General features: G+C 40.0%; 1 protein-coding gene across 1 annotated transcript; it reads left to right on the forward strand.

The window, feature by feature from the left end:
* The first annotated feature begins 2,228 nt into the window (after nt 1-2,228).
* LOC118411763 (gelsolin, cytoplasmic-like) lies at nt 2,229-15,215 on the forward strand. The gene is made up of 27 exons (XM_035814248.1): nt 2,229-2,379; nt 2,701-2,775; nt 3,800-3,871; nt 4,093-4,170; nt 4,365-4,417; nt 4,607-4,712; nt 5,031-5,141; nt 5,552-5,618; nt 5,729-5,870; nt 6,092-6,170; nt 6,400-6,498; nt 6,658-6,814; nt 7,108-7,205; nt 7,520-7,651; nt 7,970-8,059; nt 8,245-8,316; nt 8,616-8,729; nt 9,055-9,138; nt 9,552-9,613; nt 10,334-10,402; nt 10,883-10,976; nt 11,450-11,539; nt 11,666-11,710; nt 12,052-12,117; nt 12,484-12,609; nt 13,147-13,182; nt 14,484-15,215. Exons 1-27 carry the CDS (start codon nt 2,320-2,322, stop codon nt 14,502-14,504), a joined length of 2,298 nt encoding a protein of 765 aa, XP_035670141.1. The 5' UTR covers nt 2,229-2,319; the 3' UTR covers nt 14,505-15,215.
* Nucleotides 15,216-15,916: the final 701 nt, after the last annotated feature.

The raw sequence follows: 15,916 nt of genomic DNA on the forward strand, positions 1-15,916 counted from the left end.
GTAGTGACCTGTACGTTGCCCAGTGGGGAGTGGGGCAATAAAGGTCTTCATTTATTTCGCTGGGGTGCGGTGCTACAAGGGAGTGTAAATAAGGGACAAATCAAGAGTGACTACAACTGGCGTGAAGAAGCATCTATAAAAACGGGGCTGAAATTTTGCTGAGAATAAAGTGATGAAGAAAGTTTTCATAAGCAGACATATTGATACAAAACTACTGAAGAAGGAACGGGCAGTAACATGGAAAATCTGTTAACAAGCAAAGACTCCCTTATGATATCTCCTGACCCGTCCCCAAGATTACGTTTATTAGAAGCAGAAGTAAACATCTGATAACAGAACAGATTTACAGCAAACAAAAAAAGATGCGACCTTTAAGGATACCTTGTCAGAACTATGTTATTAAAGATTCAGCTTTTGCGGATGATATTGTGATATGCAATAAGATGCCTGTTTCGTTTCGTTTGGAACATGCCCAAATATCCAAATAAAAGGTCGACCTCGAGTACGTGTTGATACTCTTCTAGGGTCTTCTAGCTAGCTGCTTGCCCAGTTTAGCTGTGAGTCAATCTTGTTGCTAGGTGCTACAGTAAGAGCACGTATCTAGACCTTTCCAGACGTTATCTGTGAAAAGAACAAACAACCTAGAGTGACATAGGGCAGATAAATGGTTTCTTTGGAAGGTTGTGTGGGTGGAGCGGCCGGGAGGCTGTCAAAGTTCTCTGTGATTTAGCTTCCGTACTTTGAACAAACGCTGCCAATGGTACCACGCGAATACTATATAGTTGCATTAAATACGCGATGGCTTTGAATAATAAATGTTGAAGCCATTACCAAGTTGTGTACAACTTAAAACGTCGAGAGGTATAGTCCAGCCTGTTGAAGTCGAAAACGAGTATAAGTTGGATATAGGAGCTGCAGTTCTCGCGATTCCGCCAGGCGTCTAACTGATAAGAGATCTGTAGACATTCGTAACGTCATTGCCATATTTATGGGAAGTTGTGGTTTGAAGCAAGCAAACGTGAAACAGAACACAGAGTATGACACATTTGGGCGACTTAAGTTCCAGAACTGTCCTACTATAGTGCTCATGCACTCAGAGCATTCCACAGTGAAGCCGGCGTCAGGCGTAAACGTGACACAGTTAAGAGTGCGTGCGAGCTTTTATTGGCATCTTTGCTCCTCTCTCGACCTCTCTATCTGGCCTCTATATGGCTCAACAAACTCCATTAACTGCTATACTCCGGCTCTGTGGTTTGTCTTACGGATCTTTTACTTTGTAATACACATTGTTATCTACGTATCGTTTTTATCAGAAATATTGGTGCGTGATTATGATATTAAACATTCAACGGTTTGTACAGTTACAACATTGCCCAAATGTAAGGGTACCAGTATTTTATATCATTGCACCAAGTTGACACCAAAACCGCCATAAAACTCACAAAGCACCTTCAGATTCCGTTGCTAACACAGTAACGTTTTACTTTTACACAGTCACATACTTTTGCGTACCCAAATTCGCCGTAATACCCCCTTTCCACTAGGACGGCGCTCTCGCCGCGCTCTCTCTGCGACATAAAATTTGACATATCGCTCAACGAATTCTAGAGAAAAGAAACTAATCTTTTTACACTTTGTGTGTTTTGTTGTCTTCTCAGTCAAACTTTTACGTTTTGCATGATATTCCCAGTGTGAAAGCAAAGGTTACACACATCCTATTTAGGTCGCAGTGAGAGTGCAGCGTGATCGCCGTCTAAAGAAAGGAAAGGGGGCTTAAAAGAGAAACGGAATGGAAACTAGCTGACGTAACGTCTGCGGTCTAGAACGAGAACAGAAAACTTCAGGCACTAAATTTGGACAGGAAAGGCACCAACAGCTGCGGCCAAAGTTTTGAACAGCTGCCTAGAACAGTCTTAGCGTTAATGTGTTTTATCTTATCGTCCTTTAATATGTGTGTGCAAGTCCGTGTATTTGAACAATGGGTCACTGGACTGCCGTAGTGACAAGCCTACATTGCAGACAAGTTTCTATCAGTCGTACATATAAATAGAAAACACATTCGTTTCGTGTATATACGTTCAAAAGCGGCGTCATAATCATTAATGTATTTCCGCGAGCATGACTCGATATATTACGTAAACTAGTGTGACACTGATACATCACGTGATCTACGGCAAGCTAATTTACCAACAACGCGATGTAAATTACATTCGAATTTGTACCAAAACCTCTCATCTTTGCAATGGACTGAGTTAATTTTTCCGTCTCCCATAGGCAGTAGTCCTTTTCCCCAGTGACAGCAAACGTTAGACTGCGAAGATGGACCCAGCGTACGAGGGAGCCGGTCAGGCTGCCGGCATGGAGATCTGGCGTGTGGAGGCTTGTATATCTTCATTCTCCAAAATAGAATAAATATATTAAAGTGTTTTAGAATGTAACAAATCCTCAATCTTGCAAATATTTTCTTGAGGTAACAAAGTTTACACGTCCTCTTTAAGGGCATTGCGCCGGATACGTATTGGGCTAGTTTAAAGTTGAAACACGCTAAACATTGTAATGGACAAAATATTTTGAATCACAGTAAACAAAAATAGCCCATCTACAAACAACATGACAGCGATAAAGTCGATAGAAGTATAATTACCTTTGTTATGATCTTGAGTTATGTCTGAAAGACCAATGTATGGTTGTTTTATACAGAAATTTGAGGTTGTGAAACGTGATCCGGCTACACACGGGCAGTTCCACGAGGGAGACTCCTACATCGTTCTCAAGGTTTGTGTATTTATGTACAGGTTTGTGTATTTTTATGTTTTTTTGCGACGCCTCAGGGGCGAGTCTAATAGTATAGTTTGTGACCGTCTGACAAGAATTCCCAGAATCTCGCAGGCATGTCAGGAATTTTTCTACATGCATGTGTAGTTGCATCATCCCTTTAGAGGGGAAAGGGTTGATGGATCTTCATGATATTTAGAATGTAGATGGCTTCAGAGATGCCTTACAGAATTAATTGCTAATCATGCAAATCAGGGGCTAATTTGCATAATTATTGAGGACAGCTTATAAATACACTGCACTTCATGTTAGAATGCTCAAAAATATGCCATATGTAACTTAAAAAGAGAGAAATATTAGGCTTACTGTTAAGGATATATCCGATTGGCAAAAATTCCCGAAATTCCACAGCAATTCGTCCGCGCGTGCGCAATTTTGCACCACCCTTTTGAAAGGGAATGACTCGAGAAGGGTTTGATGGATCATCGTGATTTAGGATATGTAGATTTGGAGATGCATTCCATAAATAAGGGCTATTAATGCAAGCCAGGGGCTAATTTGCATGATTGATAAGCACAGTTTATTAAGCCACAGTATTTCATTGCTACCAGGGTACTTAAACATGACATATGTAACTAGAAAAGAGAGAAATATCGATATCTATCTTCATACATAGAGCTAGGCGAAAGGATAGAACACAAATACAACACACCTACAACAACAATCATTAATACTTATAAACAATAAACCGTTGCCATGGCAATGGTTTTATAGCCACATTTATTACGTTTGCTCCTTTTGTTTCAGCAAAAAAGGGACTCCTTTCTATAAGATTTTGTCAGTGCAGTGTTATGTGATTTATTAGGTGTGTTTTAAATCTGAGTGGACGGAGGTGATAATTTTTTTTAAATTTGATTTTAGGATGCATTTGTCCAGTTGCATCATCACCAGAAATCTTGCAAAGCTCACACTTCTTGATTCACCTCATAAGACCCCTGATAAGAGTCATCTTCTTATGTTTTAGACCACAGAAGCACCGGGAGGAGGGGAGCTGTCGTGGGATATCCACTTTTGGCTTGGAACGGAGACCTCACAGGCGAGTGTATATATGTGTGTATGTGTGGGGGTATGACGTGGAGAATGTCACAGAGCAAAATATAGATGTACAGAAAGATACGGTAACACGATTTGATATGATATCTAAATGAGACAAATACAGTAAATTTCAGACTTTTTAAAAACGTGCTTACGGTATAATTCTCGTTTGCTTGTTTTGTTTATGATTTGACGAATAATCACATTCATATCTCACATTAGGATGAAGCTGGTGTGGCCGCCATCAAGACCGTGGAACTCGACGACGTGCTCGGAGGCGTCCCCGTGCAGTACAGAGAGGTACTGCAGCTAACGCCACAAATAAACAAATCTAAAGTAGAAAGAAAGGCAAGGTGGCCTTCCTAAACCTCTTTAGAAGCAACAGTGTGTGAATGGACTGATTGTAGTTTAAGCTTTGCATGAATGTTCTCAATGTTCCTCAAGCTTTTTATGTAATGTTTACCAGGACGTTTCTAATTTCTTTCTTGTTACAGGTGCAAGACCACGAGTCCAAAAAGTTTCTGTCATACTTCAAGAAAGGCATTAAGTAAGTTTAGATGTTGATACAGTTTGCAGACTGAATAGGCTCAGCAGACAATCCTAGACCTACAGACATCTGCAACTGAATCTGCTATTTTGATATATATTGCTGCCAGATTAGATCCTTGACTCTATTTTGAATTTATGACGCCTAGTTGAATATATTTGCATAAATTCAATACTTTTGCATAAATAGATACCTCCCTGGTGGAGTGGCGACGGGCTTCCGCCATGTTGAGGAGGACGAGTACGAGACACGCCTCTTACAGGTTAAGGGTAAGAGGAACGTGAAGGTCAGGCAGGTAAGATAATTTCCATTCACTATTTTGTATAATATATTCACTATTTTGTATATTATATACCTACACACCTATATGCATTTTAAAGTGAAGTACAGTTATTCTTTGCACAACAGAAAATAATTTCTTAACGACGTTTCAAAAGTTCTTTTGCTTCTTTTTACCAAGCTTGTATCAGCAGCTCATTACGCTAGCGCTTATAACTGAAATAGTTGCGCAACAAAGTTAGTTCTGCATTATTCATTGGTGAAACTACCTGATGAGAATATTTACGAATGCCTGCTATTTGTTTAGTAGTGAATTTAATATTTCCACTGCCAGGTTGGTCTGGGGAAAGAATCCCTGAACCTTGGAGATGTCTTCATCCTGGATGCCGGTTTGGAACTGTACTGTTGGAACGGGTCACAGAGTAACATGTTCGAAAGGCTCAAGGTAAGAAATACCCACATTTTCCTGGCTGCTTAAACATTTGTAGCGGAAGTAGTTCTATCAATAAAAATCTAGATTACCACAAACACAAACAGAATTCTGTAAATATGAAGTTTACATGTAGTGCATCTATTAGAAACTATCAAGAAAAATTAGAGATATAGGAAACGGGGCGACAGAGTGAAATTGTGTCGAATTTTCGTTTAGTGGAAACAGCCAAATATATTAGAGGAAGAAAAAGTTAAGATACCTAAAATCTCAGCTAGATGATCGAAAACACGTTGATTTAAAATTGAGTAAAACAGTATAGTTTATAGAGAATTGTAGGTTACAGAAAGTGGATCCAGACGATTGAGCAACATTGCAAATTAGCTTTGATGCTTTTTATTAAATACAACATATTCTTATTTTAGGGCATGCAGGTGGCCAAGAAGATCAGGGATGAAGAGAGAAGCGGAAAAGCCAAGGTCATCATTGTCGGTAAGATCAGACAATCATTAGAGCGCCTTCTTTACGTGGCACAAGTTTGCTTGCTTACTGAGCCAAATATAATCATAAACAACATGTATCTTTCTCTCTCTTTGTAAAAGATGGAGACCACTGCCAGAGTGACAGACACTTCTTCGAGAAGCTTGGTGCGGAGCCAGGAGACGTCCCGGAGGAAGGTGCGGTGCCGTCAGAAGTCGACGCGGCGCACGAGAGGAAGGCCGACCATGAGGTCAAACTGTACAAGTACGTACGAAATACGTAAAATCATCCATTGCTTGTAAACTACAAAAATTTGGTGTGGTGTGAAATAAACAAGGAGAATGTACGTATCATATAGACTATGAGTACGTGACAACTAATCATCGGTAGATTTTTTTTCAATTCCTGTCTGATTTTGAACAAACTTTAAATAAACAAACAAAAACAGTGTAAACTCTGAATGTACGTAATGTTTCCTCTCACAGAGTGTCCGATGCCAGTGGAGACTTAGAGGTCACGGAAGTAGCTGGCAAACCTCTGAAGAAGGATCACTTGGATACAAACGTACGTAGTTATCTAAAAGAACATTTTTGTTCCATTATGCTTTTCTGTATCACAACTTTCAAGATAACTTCGGAGGTTGGCATTAGTATCAAAATTACCATGACATTTGGCTGTTCTATGAATCGATAAATTGCGTACGTCAAACTTACAGAGATTTTAAATGCTTGCATTTCTAATACAATTGTTAATTAAGGACTTGCAGATTTGTGACGACTTTTTTTTCTAACAGGATTGCTTTATTCTGGACGGCGGACCAAGTGGCATCTTCGTATGGACTGGCATCCACTGCAGTTCGGATGAGAAGAAAACTGCCATGAAGAAGGCTGTGGTAAGCAAGTTTTATTTATTGTATGATTTTGTGTTAGTTTGTACTTTGTTTGTGTCTTAAACACCTCATAAGTATAGTCACGTTTTCTTCGTCGACGGCTTCTCAATGTTTTTATTCTCTTGTATTCTCTGATATGAAGGTGTTGAATACATTCTATAGGGCTTCCTAAGCCAGAAGGGCTATCCGAACTGGACCCAAGTGACCCGGGTTGTCGAGAACGGAGAAACTCCTCTATTCAAGCAGTATTTCTCCGAGTGGCCGGAGAGGTATGCTCAGGTCGGGCTGGGGAACGTCTATACAGTCGGTACCATTGCAAGTGAGTTACCTTGGTGTTATCAATTTTTTTTAACGGACAAAAATTAATGCACGCACAGATGTTATTCATTTAGATCCTGTCAGTGTTACCAAATGTAGAATTGAAAACAGATATTTTAATCTTTGTATATTTTTGTTGAGGCGTGTCACGAACCTTTTCACCGATGCTTAACAAAAAGCAATCGATGTTACACTTTAGCTTTGATAAGTTTGTTTATTTTCATTAGATGAGGGACGCGATATTGGTGAGTGACGATAGCTTTGCAAGTATTTATGATCTCATTTACTCTGCAGAGATCGATCCTAACGAACCCTTCGACGCCAGTACCCTTCATGCCATTGCCGAGAAGGAAGCCGCCAGAATGCCTGATGACGCTTCCGGTGACGTTAAGGTAGTCACGTCATTTACATCTAGTAAACATAAGTTACGAATATTTAACCTTAAAGAAATCAAATTCGTCTTGTTTATTCTCAACTTTTTATTGCCGACTTCGCCCGTGCGCGAAATATATACAGCATGCAACATTGTGTTATCGAAAAAAAAAGAGTAAAATTCCATTTTCACCTCGGAATTGAACAAAACTGATTGAATTTGAAATTTACTCAAATTTGCCTCCGTTTTCTGCAAGTGATATCTTAAATAAAGTTATCAAGTGCTGTAGATTTCTTCAGAATTCAAGGATGTAATCTGTTTTGTCATGGATAGATCTATCGGGTGGAGGACATGGACAAAGTGGAGATTGACGAAGCCCAACATGGCATCTTCTTTGGAGGGGACAGCTACGTCATTCAGTACGACAACCCTGGAGCAAACGTCAAGATAGTGTACTTTTGGCAGGTATTGTGACTGTCAATTGTTTTTATTATAAAAGTATATTGTTACGGCCTCTGGCATTCCATTAAAATGATTTTTATACTTACTAAAATGGTATGTATTCCCCCTCAGTCATGGCTCATGACTGGGGTAGATTTTATTACAATAGTGTTAACATGAGCATTTGACTAAACTCTGAAGTCAATCTTAAAAAAATGTGTCATCAAGGTTGAAAACATACCGAAACACGGTATAAAGTTGAAATCTTATAATTTTGTTTTGCAAATGTATGCACATTGTTTGCTAGAATAAAGCCAGAGCTAAATTTTTTTTTTCAACTAGGGCTTGCGCAGCAGCACAGATGAGAAGGGAGCCTCGGCCCTGCTCGCCAAACAAATTGATGAGGAAGAATTTGGCGGCAGCGCGACGCAGGTATTTTATTCCCACTATTATGTATTACCGTCATATGGCCTACTCGATTTCAGGTAGCGTTTCTCAGTTCAAAATGTCACGCTTACTGAAGCTGAGTAATTCACAATTCAGCATTACATGTGAGAATATTCATTAGTCAAGTGACATTGGATTATTTGTGCATAACTTTTAAAATTTGTTTACAGATCCGTGTTGTGCAAGGCAAAGAACCGGAACATTTCCTCCGTATCTTTAAGGGAAAGATGATCACATTCTCGGTATGTATATTTAGGTGACAAAGTGATAACATGCGCCTCACTCACTCACCTCTTGCTTTTTAGTAGGTAGGCCCGTACGTATATGGTCTCTCGTAGCGGTAGTGTAAAAGAACCAGGAAGTTAACATCATACCCCTACTACATATACCCTTGTAGATACAGTTTTAAGGAATACAGTGTCTTGTCGCTCCGGTGGAATCAACAATACAAGGAAGACTGATTGCTATTGCACATGGCTAGTTTTGAATGTGAATAAGATCTGCCGACATGTTACGAGAGTCCTTCTTTATTGATATTTAGGGCGGAAAAGGCAGCGGCTTCAAGAACCTCCGTGAGCACGACTCGTACGACGCTGACGGCACCCGCCTGTTCCAGGTCAAGGGAACATCCGAGGTCAACACTCGGGCAGTGCAGGTGCGTAGTCTTGATCATAACATACTCAACAGGATTTCAAGACAAACAATAGAAGCCGTTTGATTGCACAACCGATTAGCCAGCGTATTTTGTTATCCAGTAGTGTTCACCACTACGGGTTATCCAGTAGGTGTTCACCACTACGGGCGTGTATCAATTTTCTAGGATATCGCAGTTTGTATTGTAGCTAGTGTGTAATCAATCTTGGAATGACCAGGAGATGTATCAAATATTCATCTTATCACATCTATGCACAGGCCAACATTTGTTGTGGGCACCGTGGTCATCTGCGCATCGTTGTGTACAGACATATGTGTATCTATAGGTCACAGAGGAAGCAGCTTCGCTGAACTCAAGCGATGTCTTCGTTCTGGAGACGCGTGGGCACACCTACCTGTGGTTTGGAAAGGTAAATACAGACACACACACATAAGGGTTGCTGTAAAAGAAAGTAAAAAGTATTTGTTGCAACTACATCTTGAACTGCGCTTTGCTGAATTTTGCCTTGCTGAATTTCTACATGAAACAGTAGGATATTTAGTGACTCAGAGTTTGAGAGGAAAGTGTTGAATTAATTGATGATTTCTTGTTTCACGACGATACCTCACAATGATTTCCCCTTGAGTGATATGAAACACAATCGTTACCTCTGCTCTGATGATGTTTTCCGATCTATTTTCACACACCTACTGTCTTTATTGCCTTTGATGCATTCTTCAAAATGTTGGATGTTTGCTTTTCCCTGTGTTGCTGTCTTCTGCTATGTGCTGTGCCCTGCCCTGTGTTGTGTGCCGGCGTCTTCTTCCTGTCTGCTGCTTATAGGGTAGTCTCCCGATTGAGCAACAGTTCGCAAAGAACATCGCTACCACTGTATCACCGGGAAGGTATCTGTCCCAGCTTTCTTTCTTGTCTCTTAAAATTTTCTTTACTGAGTTGGAGTTGGATTTTTCTACAGTATTCGATCGACTTGGAACAAGATTTCTGCAGAGCTGTTGCAGGGTTTGTTTCGCCGGACAGGTAAATATGACGTTAGGGGTGTATACGTGGAAAGTTGTTTTAGGAACGTAGGGGTGAAGTGTGCGGTTTTGAAAAACGTAAAGCGTCGATAGCCGGCGTATTACCACATGGCAAGCCCGAAGGAGCGTATTATTTTCTCATTAGCTCTGGTCAGCCATAACCAACCAATCACGTCATTCTCTACGGTTAAGAGGCTTGTAGTTGGCTGATACCTTTCCTTCTAGAGCCAAGGGGCAGTAAGGAAAGTACCTGATTTGCTGACGGCTGACCAGCGCTAAATCAGCGGATCTGGAAGAACCGATCGCATGCCGATACGCCAGGGTACTACTGTTGTGGACATGTAATTCCTGGCATGGGAGAATGATAACCGACAGAAACTGTCTTATTTTTTGTTGCAACCGAGTCACCCAATGTTTAAATTTGACAGTGTCTTCAAGTTTGGTGTATTCCTTAGAAGTCATGTTTCTACAGTCCATTCTGTATTACCATTACGAAACGGATTGTAGAAAGAAATGATTCGGGTTTCCGCAGCTACAAGTAGAGCTTCTTTAGGAACCTGATTGCAAAGTAAAACATGTACGATTCAGACTTCAGAAGCAGGTGCCAAAACGGAGCTATGGAAGATGGGCAAAGGAGAAGCAAAGACCAAGGCTGCGGTGAATAGATCTGTCAGGACGTAGTGAATGAAGAAGAAATGTTTGCAAAAGTAGAAAATAATCAGTCTGAGAAAACTTATCATTTATCTGCACGAGATGAAGACGTAGAAAGAACGATGTACAAAGAAACGTAGCACATTTCTTAAGTACTAATCAACATTTATTGCTCAAAATGTCAACGACTCAAATCGTAAATGAATTGAACACTCCTTTGACTTTCCGGGTTGAATCCTTCTACTACCATGTAGTATAATAATGTTACCAATAATCAACGACCTAGTATTCCCAGAATTTAAAAATATCGTATTGTAAAGTTATATTCCTAAATACTTTGTGTGATCACTGACCTTTGTTCACTCGAACATCTTTTTAAAAAACTTTTTCTCTCATTTGTTTCAAATTTTGATTTATCAGATTGTTGTGCTTTATATACTCTAAATATCGCGGAGTTACGAGTTTTGAATGATTGTTGTTTCCTAGTGAGCCCGTAGAGGTGGCAGAAGGCAGCGAGCCTGATGAATTCTGGGAAGCCCTCGGTGGGAAGGGAGAGTACGGGTCGGACCGTATGCTGGCAGTACGTTTTGGAAACGCACCGTATGGTACTCTCCAAGCAGATGCTAGAGAAGGAATCTCTAGACCGTATTAGTTGTCACATTTATTTAGCTCTGAAAAGTATGAATCTTTAGAATTATCTTCTTTCTGCTGCCCAACGTAAAATCTGACCGATTTGAGAATTACATGCGAGGACGCAATCCTCCTCCAACCTCTGCTTGGAAAGTACCATATCAGACCATTTATGGTTAAATACGTAGTACCTGTTGAACTGAAGATTCTGGTTCAGTCACTTACTATAGACACCGGATGCTGTCTGAAACGTCTACCCGTCTACAAATTTATTGCTTAAGTAACTATTATCTTGCTCGGTAATCATTTAGATATTAGAGTTTTTCTGGTCTTTTTCACGTTTTTTACTCCTTATTTCTGTGGCTTTTATGAGAAATTGATATGACAGGATCTGACCATTTATTCATTTTACCTCTTCAACAGGGTGTTATTTCCAAACCAGCAAGACTCTTCCAGTGTTCCAATGCTACCGGACGCTTCCTGGTGGAAGAGATTGTCGACTTTGCTCAAGATGTAAGTACCAAATCTTACCATTTAACGAAAGACACCTTACCATTAAACATGTACTTGACCTTATTGTATATAGAGTTAAAGTTATCAAAATGTTAAGTATTTTCTTTAATTTGTATTCCTTTGTAGGACCTTGCCCCAGATGACGTCATGCTGCTGGATGCTTTTGACACGGTAAGATGAGCGCAGGGCGCGAGAGAAAACACACAATCCTTTAACGGTTTGAAGTAGTTTTAATAAGTGTAGAGGGCTTACCTTGAAGGAACAATAAAAAAAAAAACTCGTATCTTTTCATGAATTGCTGAAGTTGTCATAATTATACAAACATGATAAAACATGTCATCCCATATTTCGATATATATGAACTAACGTAACTTATACTTGTGTCGTAATGCTTTACTAACGCCCGCTGGGTGTCGTTATGGTTAACATATTATACGATGATAAGTTGTTGTTTTGATGCTAACCAATATGGTACGCGGATTCACTAATAGCTTTCTTTTACAATATACCAGATCTTTCTTTGGATCGGTAGCGGAGCTAACGACACCGAAAAGGAAAGGACACTGCAGACGGCAGGGGTAAGAAATTTACATGTGTATATTTTCTCCAATCTCTTAAGTCAACAATTGTCCAAACCATTTCCCAATGCTCTCTTCAAAATGGGCCAATGAGATATACACACCACTAATATATAATTACAGTTTATAGTTTAATATCTTCATGTATCATTTGCGCATATTATGTAATATCACAACTTATGAACAGTAGCGCGCATCATTGCTGTATGACGAGTCTGCATTTCTGTTAATCCAAACAACTTACCGACAGTATTAGAACATATGCACAGCTTGTGAATAGTACGTCATATATATATGAACTGATTTAAAGTCAACCACTATAAATGCCTGTATTTATGTTAATCCACTGTTGTCGGTGTTGAGCAGGAGTACGTGGAGACTGACCCCACCGGCCGCACCCCTGATGACGTAGTCGTCATCCAGGTCAAGCAGGGATCCGAGCCGCCCAACTTCACTGCGCACTTCCTCGGCTTCGACCCGGGCATGTGGGAGGTAAGACTAGCATCATAAACTGCCAAACTCTGATGTATCCGGCATACAGATATATACCCTGTGTGCCGCGCCCGGATATAACAGGGATAGGGTAACAGCTTTGGCCGCCTGAAGCACGCGAATGCTGAAAGTTTAATAGGGGCGTCGGCCTTGTTGGGTGGTTTCTCTTCGGAGGTCAGCGGTCATATTTTTGTACTGAGAGCATTTTATCGGGCTGAAACTCTGGCGGTTTGATAATTATTAATTACATGCGAGGGGGGGGGGGGTATACTCAATTTCCCAACACCTTGCAACGTACAAAACATCATGTATATCCATCCTTAACGCTACAAACAACATTTTCATGGGAGTTGAAAGATGTTTCACAACTAGAAGCAAAGAAGCATTCTATATGAAAATTTAGATACATTATATCAAAGTAAACTGTGTGCCAGTGTGTTCAGCAGACTTCTGCAATGTTTTGGCAAAACGTTGAGGATAATACAATTGCTTCGCTTCGTCTATTCTAAAGCACAGTTTTATGTCCCTCTATCATAGGCTACAAACTTCGACTCTATGAGAGCTGAGATTGAGGTACGTTGAACTAACGTATCGTTGATTTTCCATGTCTCAATTGTATTTCTACGCTATTTTTTGTACATTGGTAACTTTGCAACCCTTTGCTGTCAATTTTGCCTTTCCTATCTAATTGCTGTTTTGAAGTAAGCTAAATAGTCTTTGCAAAGAAGCTAGCATAGCAACATTTTAACTTGCATTTATAGTAGAAGTATGTCTAACAGTTTATAAACACTTCAAATGTAATATTGCTATAGTAGTAATCATTTTCGTCGCATGATTTCGTCAGTTCATTTTAGAATAGTAGCAATTTACATTCACCATGCTAGACATCTTACTTAGTAACAACCTTAGTCTTTGCAGTGCGTACTATTCACTAATTGAACACTTTATCCATAAGCTTGCTAAACTAGAACCTCCACAGACTGCATTGATGCCTGTGTAATTGCATTAAAGTGGTGCTGCCATGTTTCTGTTCTTTGTCACTGCTTCCATTGCAGTAAGCCCCACCCTCACCGCCTTCTGTGCTGCCTCCGTTGCATTGTCTCGGTGGGTGTTTCTTGCTGCATGACAAATCCTTGATCGTCCCGTATGTACCCTTTGGTATGAGAATATCGGCATCCTTTCAACTGCATAACAACCACTGGTTGACCATTGAGCGACCATTTGATCTTAACGACCCATGGCGTTATAATTTTGATCCATGGTGTACAAGTGTGATTTGAGAGACAACAAAACATGCAAAACTAAAACAAATTCACACTTTTATCAATAGAATTTGAACTACTAAATTTTTGCTCGCTCAACGGTTGTCACCTCAGTGAAAATGCATGAGGGTGTAAGAACCAGCCTACACCCACAATCCAAACGTTGTTTGTGATGTAATTAATATTTGTTCAGTAGGAGAGCTAGACCACGACAAGTGCCGCGACTTGTATTACCTCAGGTACAATACCTCTCATGTGTATAGTAACCTCAACAATGTGGTCATACGAGGGCTGTGCAATAAAGTTAAACGTTCGGAACATATTCTACCATTCAAACATCAAAAACATTATGAAATAGCACTAACGGTCTCAACACACAAATTAAGTGATGTTAGCTGTTCAGACCTGTATATTTCCGTATATACAGGTAAAATCTTTATTATTGAACTGCCCTCTTGTATTCTTTATCCAAACAGGTGATTTTTCTTGTGAATTCTGTTTGTTGTACTTTTGTTCAACCACAGTCTATACTGACTATGTAATGTATGGTATAGCATACATGAATCACTGTTTTGTTGATGTGACAAATGTTTTGCATTTATGTTCTAACAGGGTAGCAACCCAGAGGAGTAGGCCAGGAGAAAAACTTTTGCGCCAAGAAACGTATGGGTGCAGTCTTAGATGCTTTGTTGGTGACGCTGAAGTCGGCTGTGTATACGAGTATTATTTGTTGTTGCATGCTAAGTTAGTTGAAAGCATATCGCCACGTGTATCATTCCTTATATAGTCATACTCCAAAATATGCTGTTGCAGATTTAAGATATCCCACAATCCTATAACTGCGATTATTTTAGTACCAGTATGGCTTAGACGTCTATAGTGAGCACTTGCGTATTTATTCTTACTCTTTGTTATCAGCCGATGATCGAGACAGCTTCAAGTGCGTAAATGCAGTTGTAATGCATTGTGCTCAATGGTTAAAGTTTAGGACACTGGCTGACACAAACCGTTCTTTATTCCAGGAACCGCCAACTTTAGCTTTTGACCGCAATGCATCACGACTGCAAATTCAGAACTGCGAAATGACTTATTAGGTGAAGTTAAGAAAACATCGATTGATTGATCTATATGGAAACATTTAGTTCTAGTAAAGAAATCGTACGTCTTTGTTGGGACGATAAAGGTACTTCTGACAAGGCAAAGTCCTAATGAGTAGTAATGTGTAGTGATTATGTGCAGCAAATATGGGACGACAAAGCTACTGTTGGCACCTCAATGACATGGTTAAGCGGTTAGTTTTTTTATCAGTAAAATATACGCAAGGTGTTGCAGTTAAAGGACAAACGCGTTTGAATCATTTTTTTGTCTTTGTTGAATATTTTGCCGCAAGGAGATATATTTCTTATCAAATTACGCTTTAAGTTGGATATTACCAGAATCACAGGTCTTTGAATTCCCATATAACGTTATTTAGTTCGATTCTAGTCCCCTTGTAGTCTGATATTGTCACAAGAATATTCTAGTATCTAGTCATTTCTTAAATGTAACATTTCGTGTCGTGCGTTTGTCCGGAAATAATCTGTGTCGACAGGAAAGCTTCCCATTCAGAATGCATCGATCATTGGTCCGGTCAGGATGTATTTTTGTCCTCCACGCCCAAAATATCAGCCACGTCTCGCATACTAGGGGCGGTGCTTGGTTCCAACCAGAGAGGACATTGAGTCTACCACATGACTTAACCTTGACTCACGATTTTGTAGTGAGTAGTTATAGGCTGATGGGCACGGGATCGCGAATCCAGGGGTTAGCTTCCTGGCTAGACTTTGTGTCACTGAGAAAAGCATTTTACACACGCTTCAGTCGTCAATGAGTACCTAATGTAGTGGAAAGGGATGACCGGACTCCGTTTTCAAAATGCATGAAGAACCTGCAGCCCAAACGGCCTAGAATGGTTGCTCATGGTTATCTGTCTAATATTATATTCTTATTGCTCAATGACCTTGTCTCTATACAACAAGAAATTATACAGTACTGTAATTTGATAG

This window comes from Branchiostoma floridae, chromosome 3 (assembly GCF_000003815.2).
Source record: "Branchiostoma floridae strain S238N-H82 chromosome 3, Bfl_VNyyK, whole genome shotgun sequence".
NCBI lineage: Eukaryota > Metazoa > Chordata > Leptocardii > Amphioxiformes > Branchiostomatidae > Branchiostoma > Branchiostoma floridae.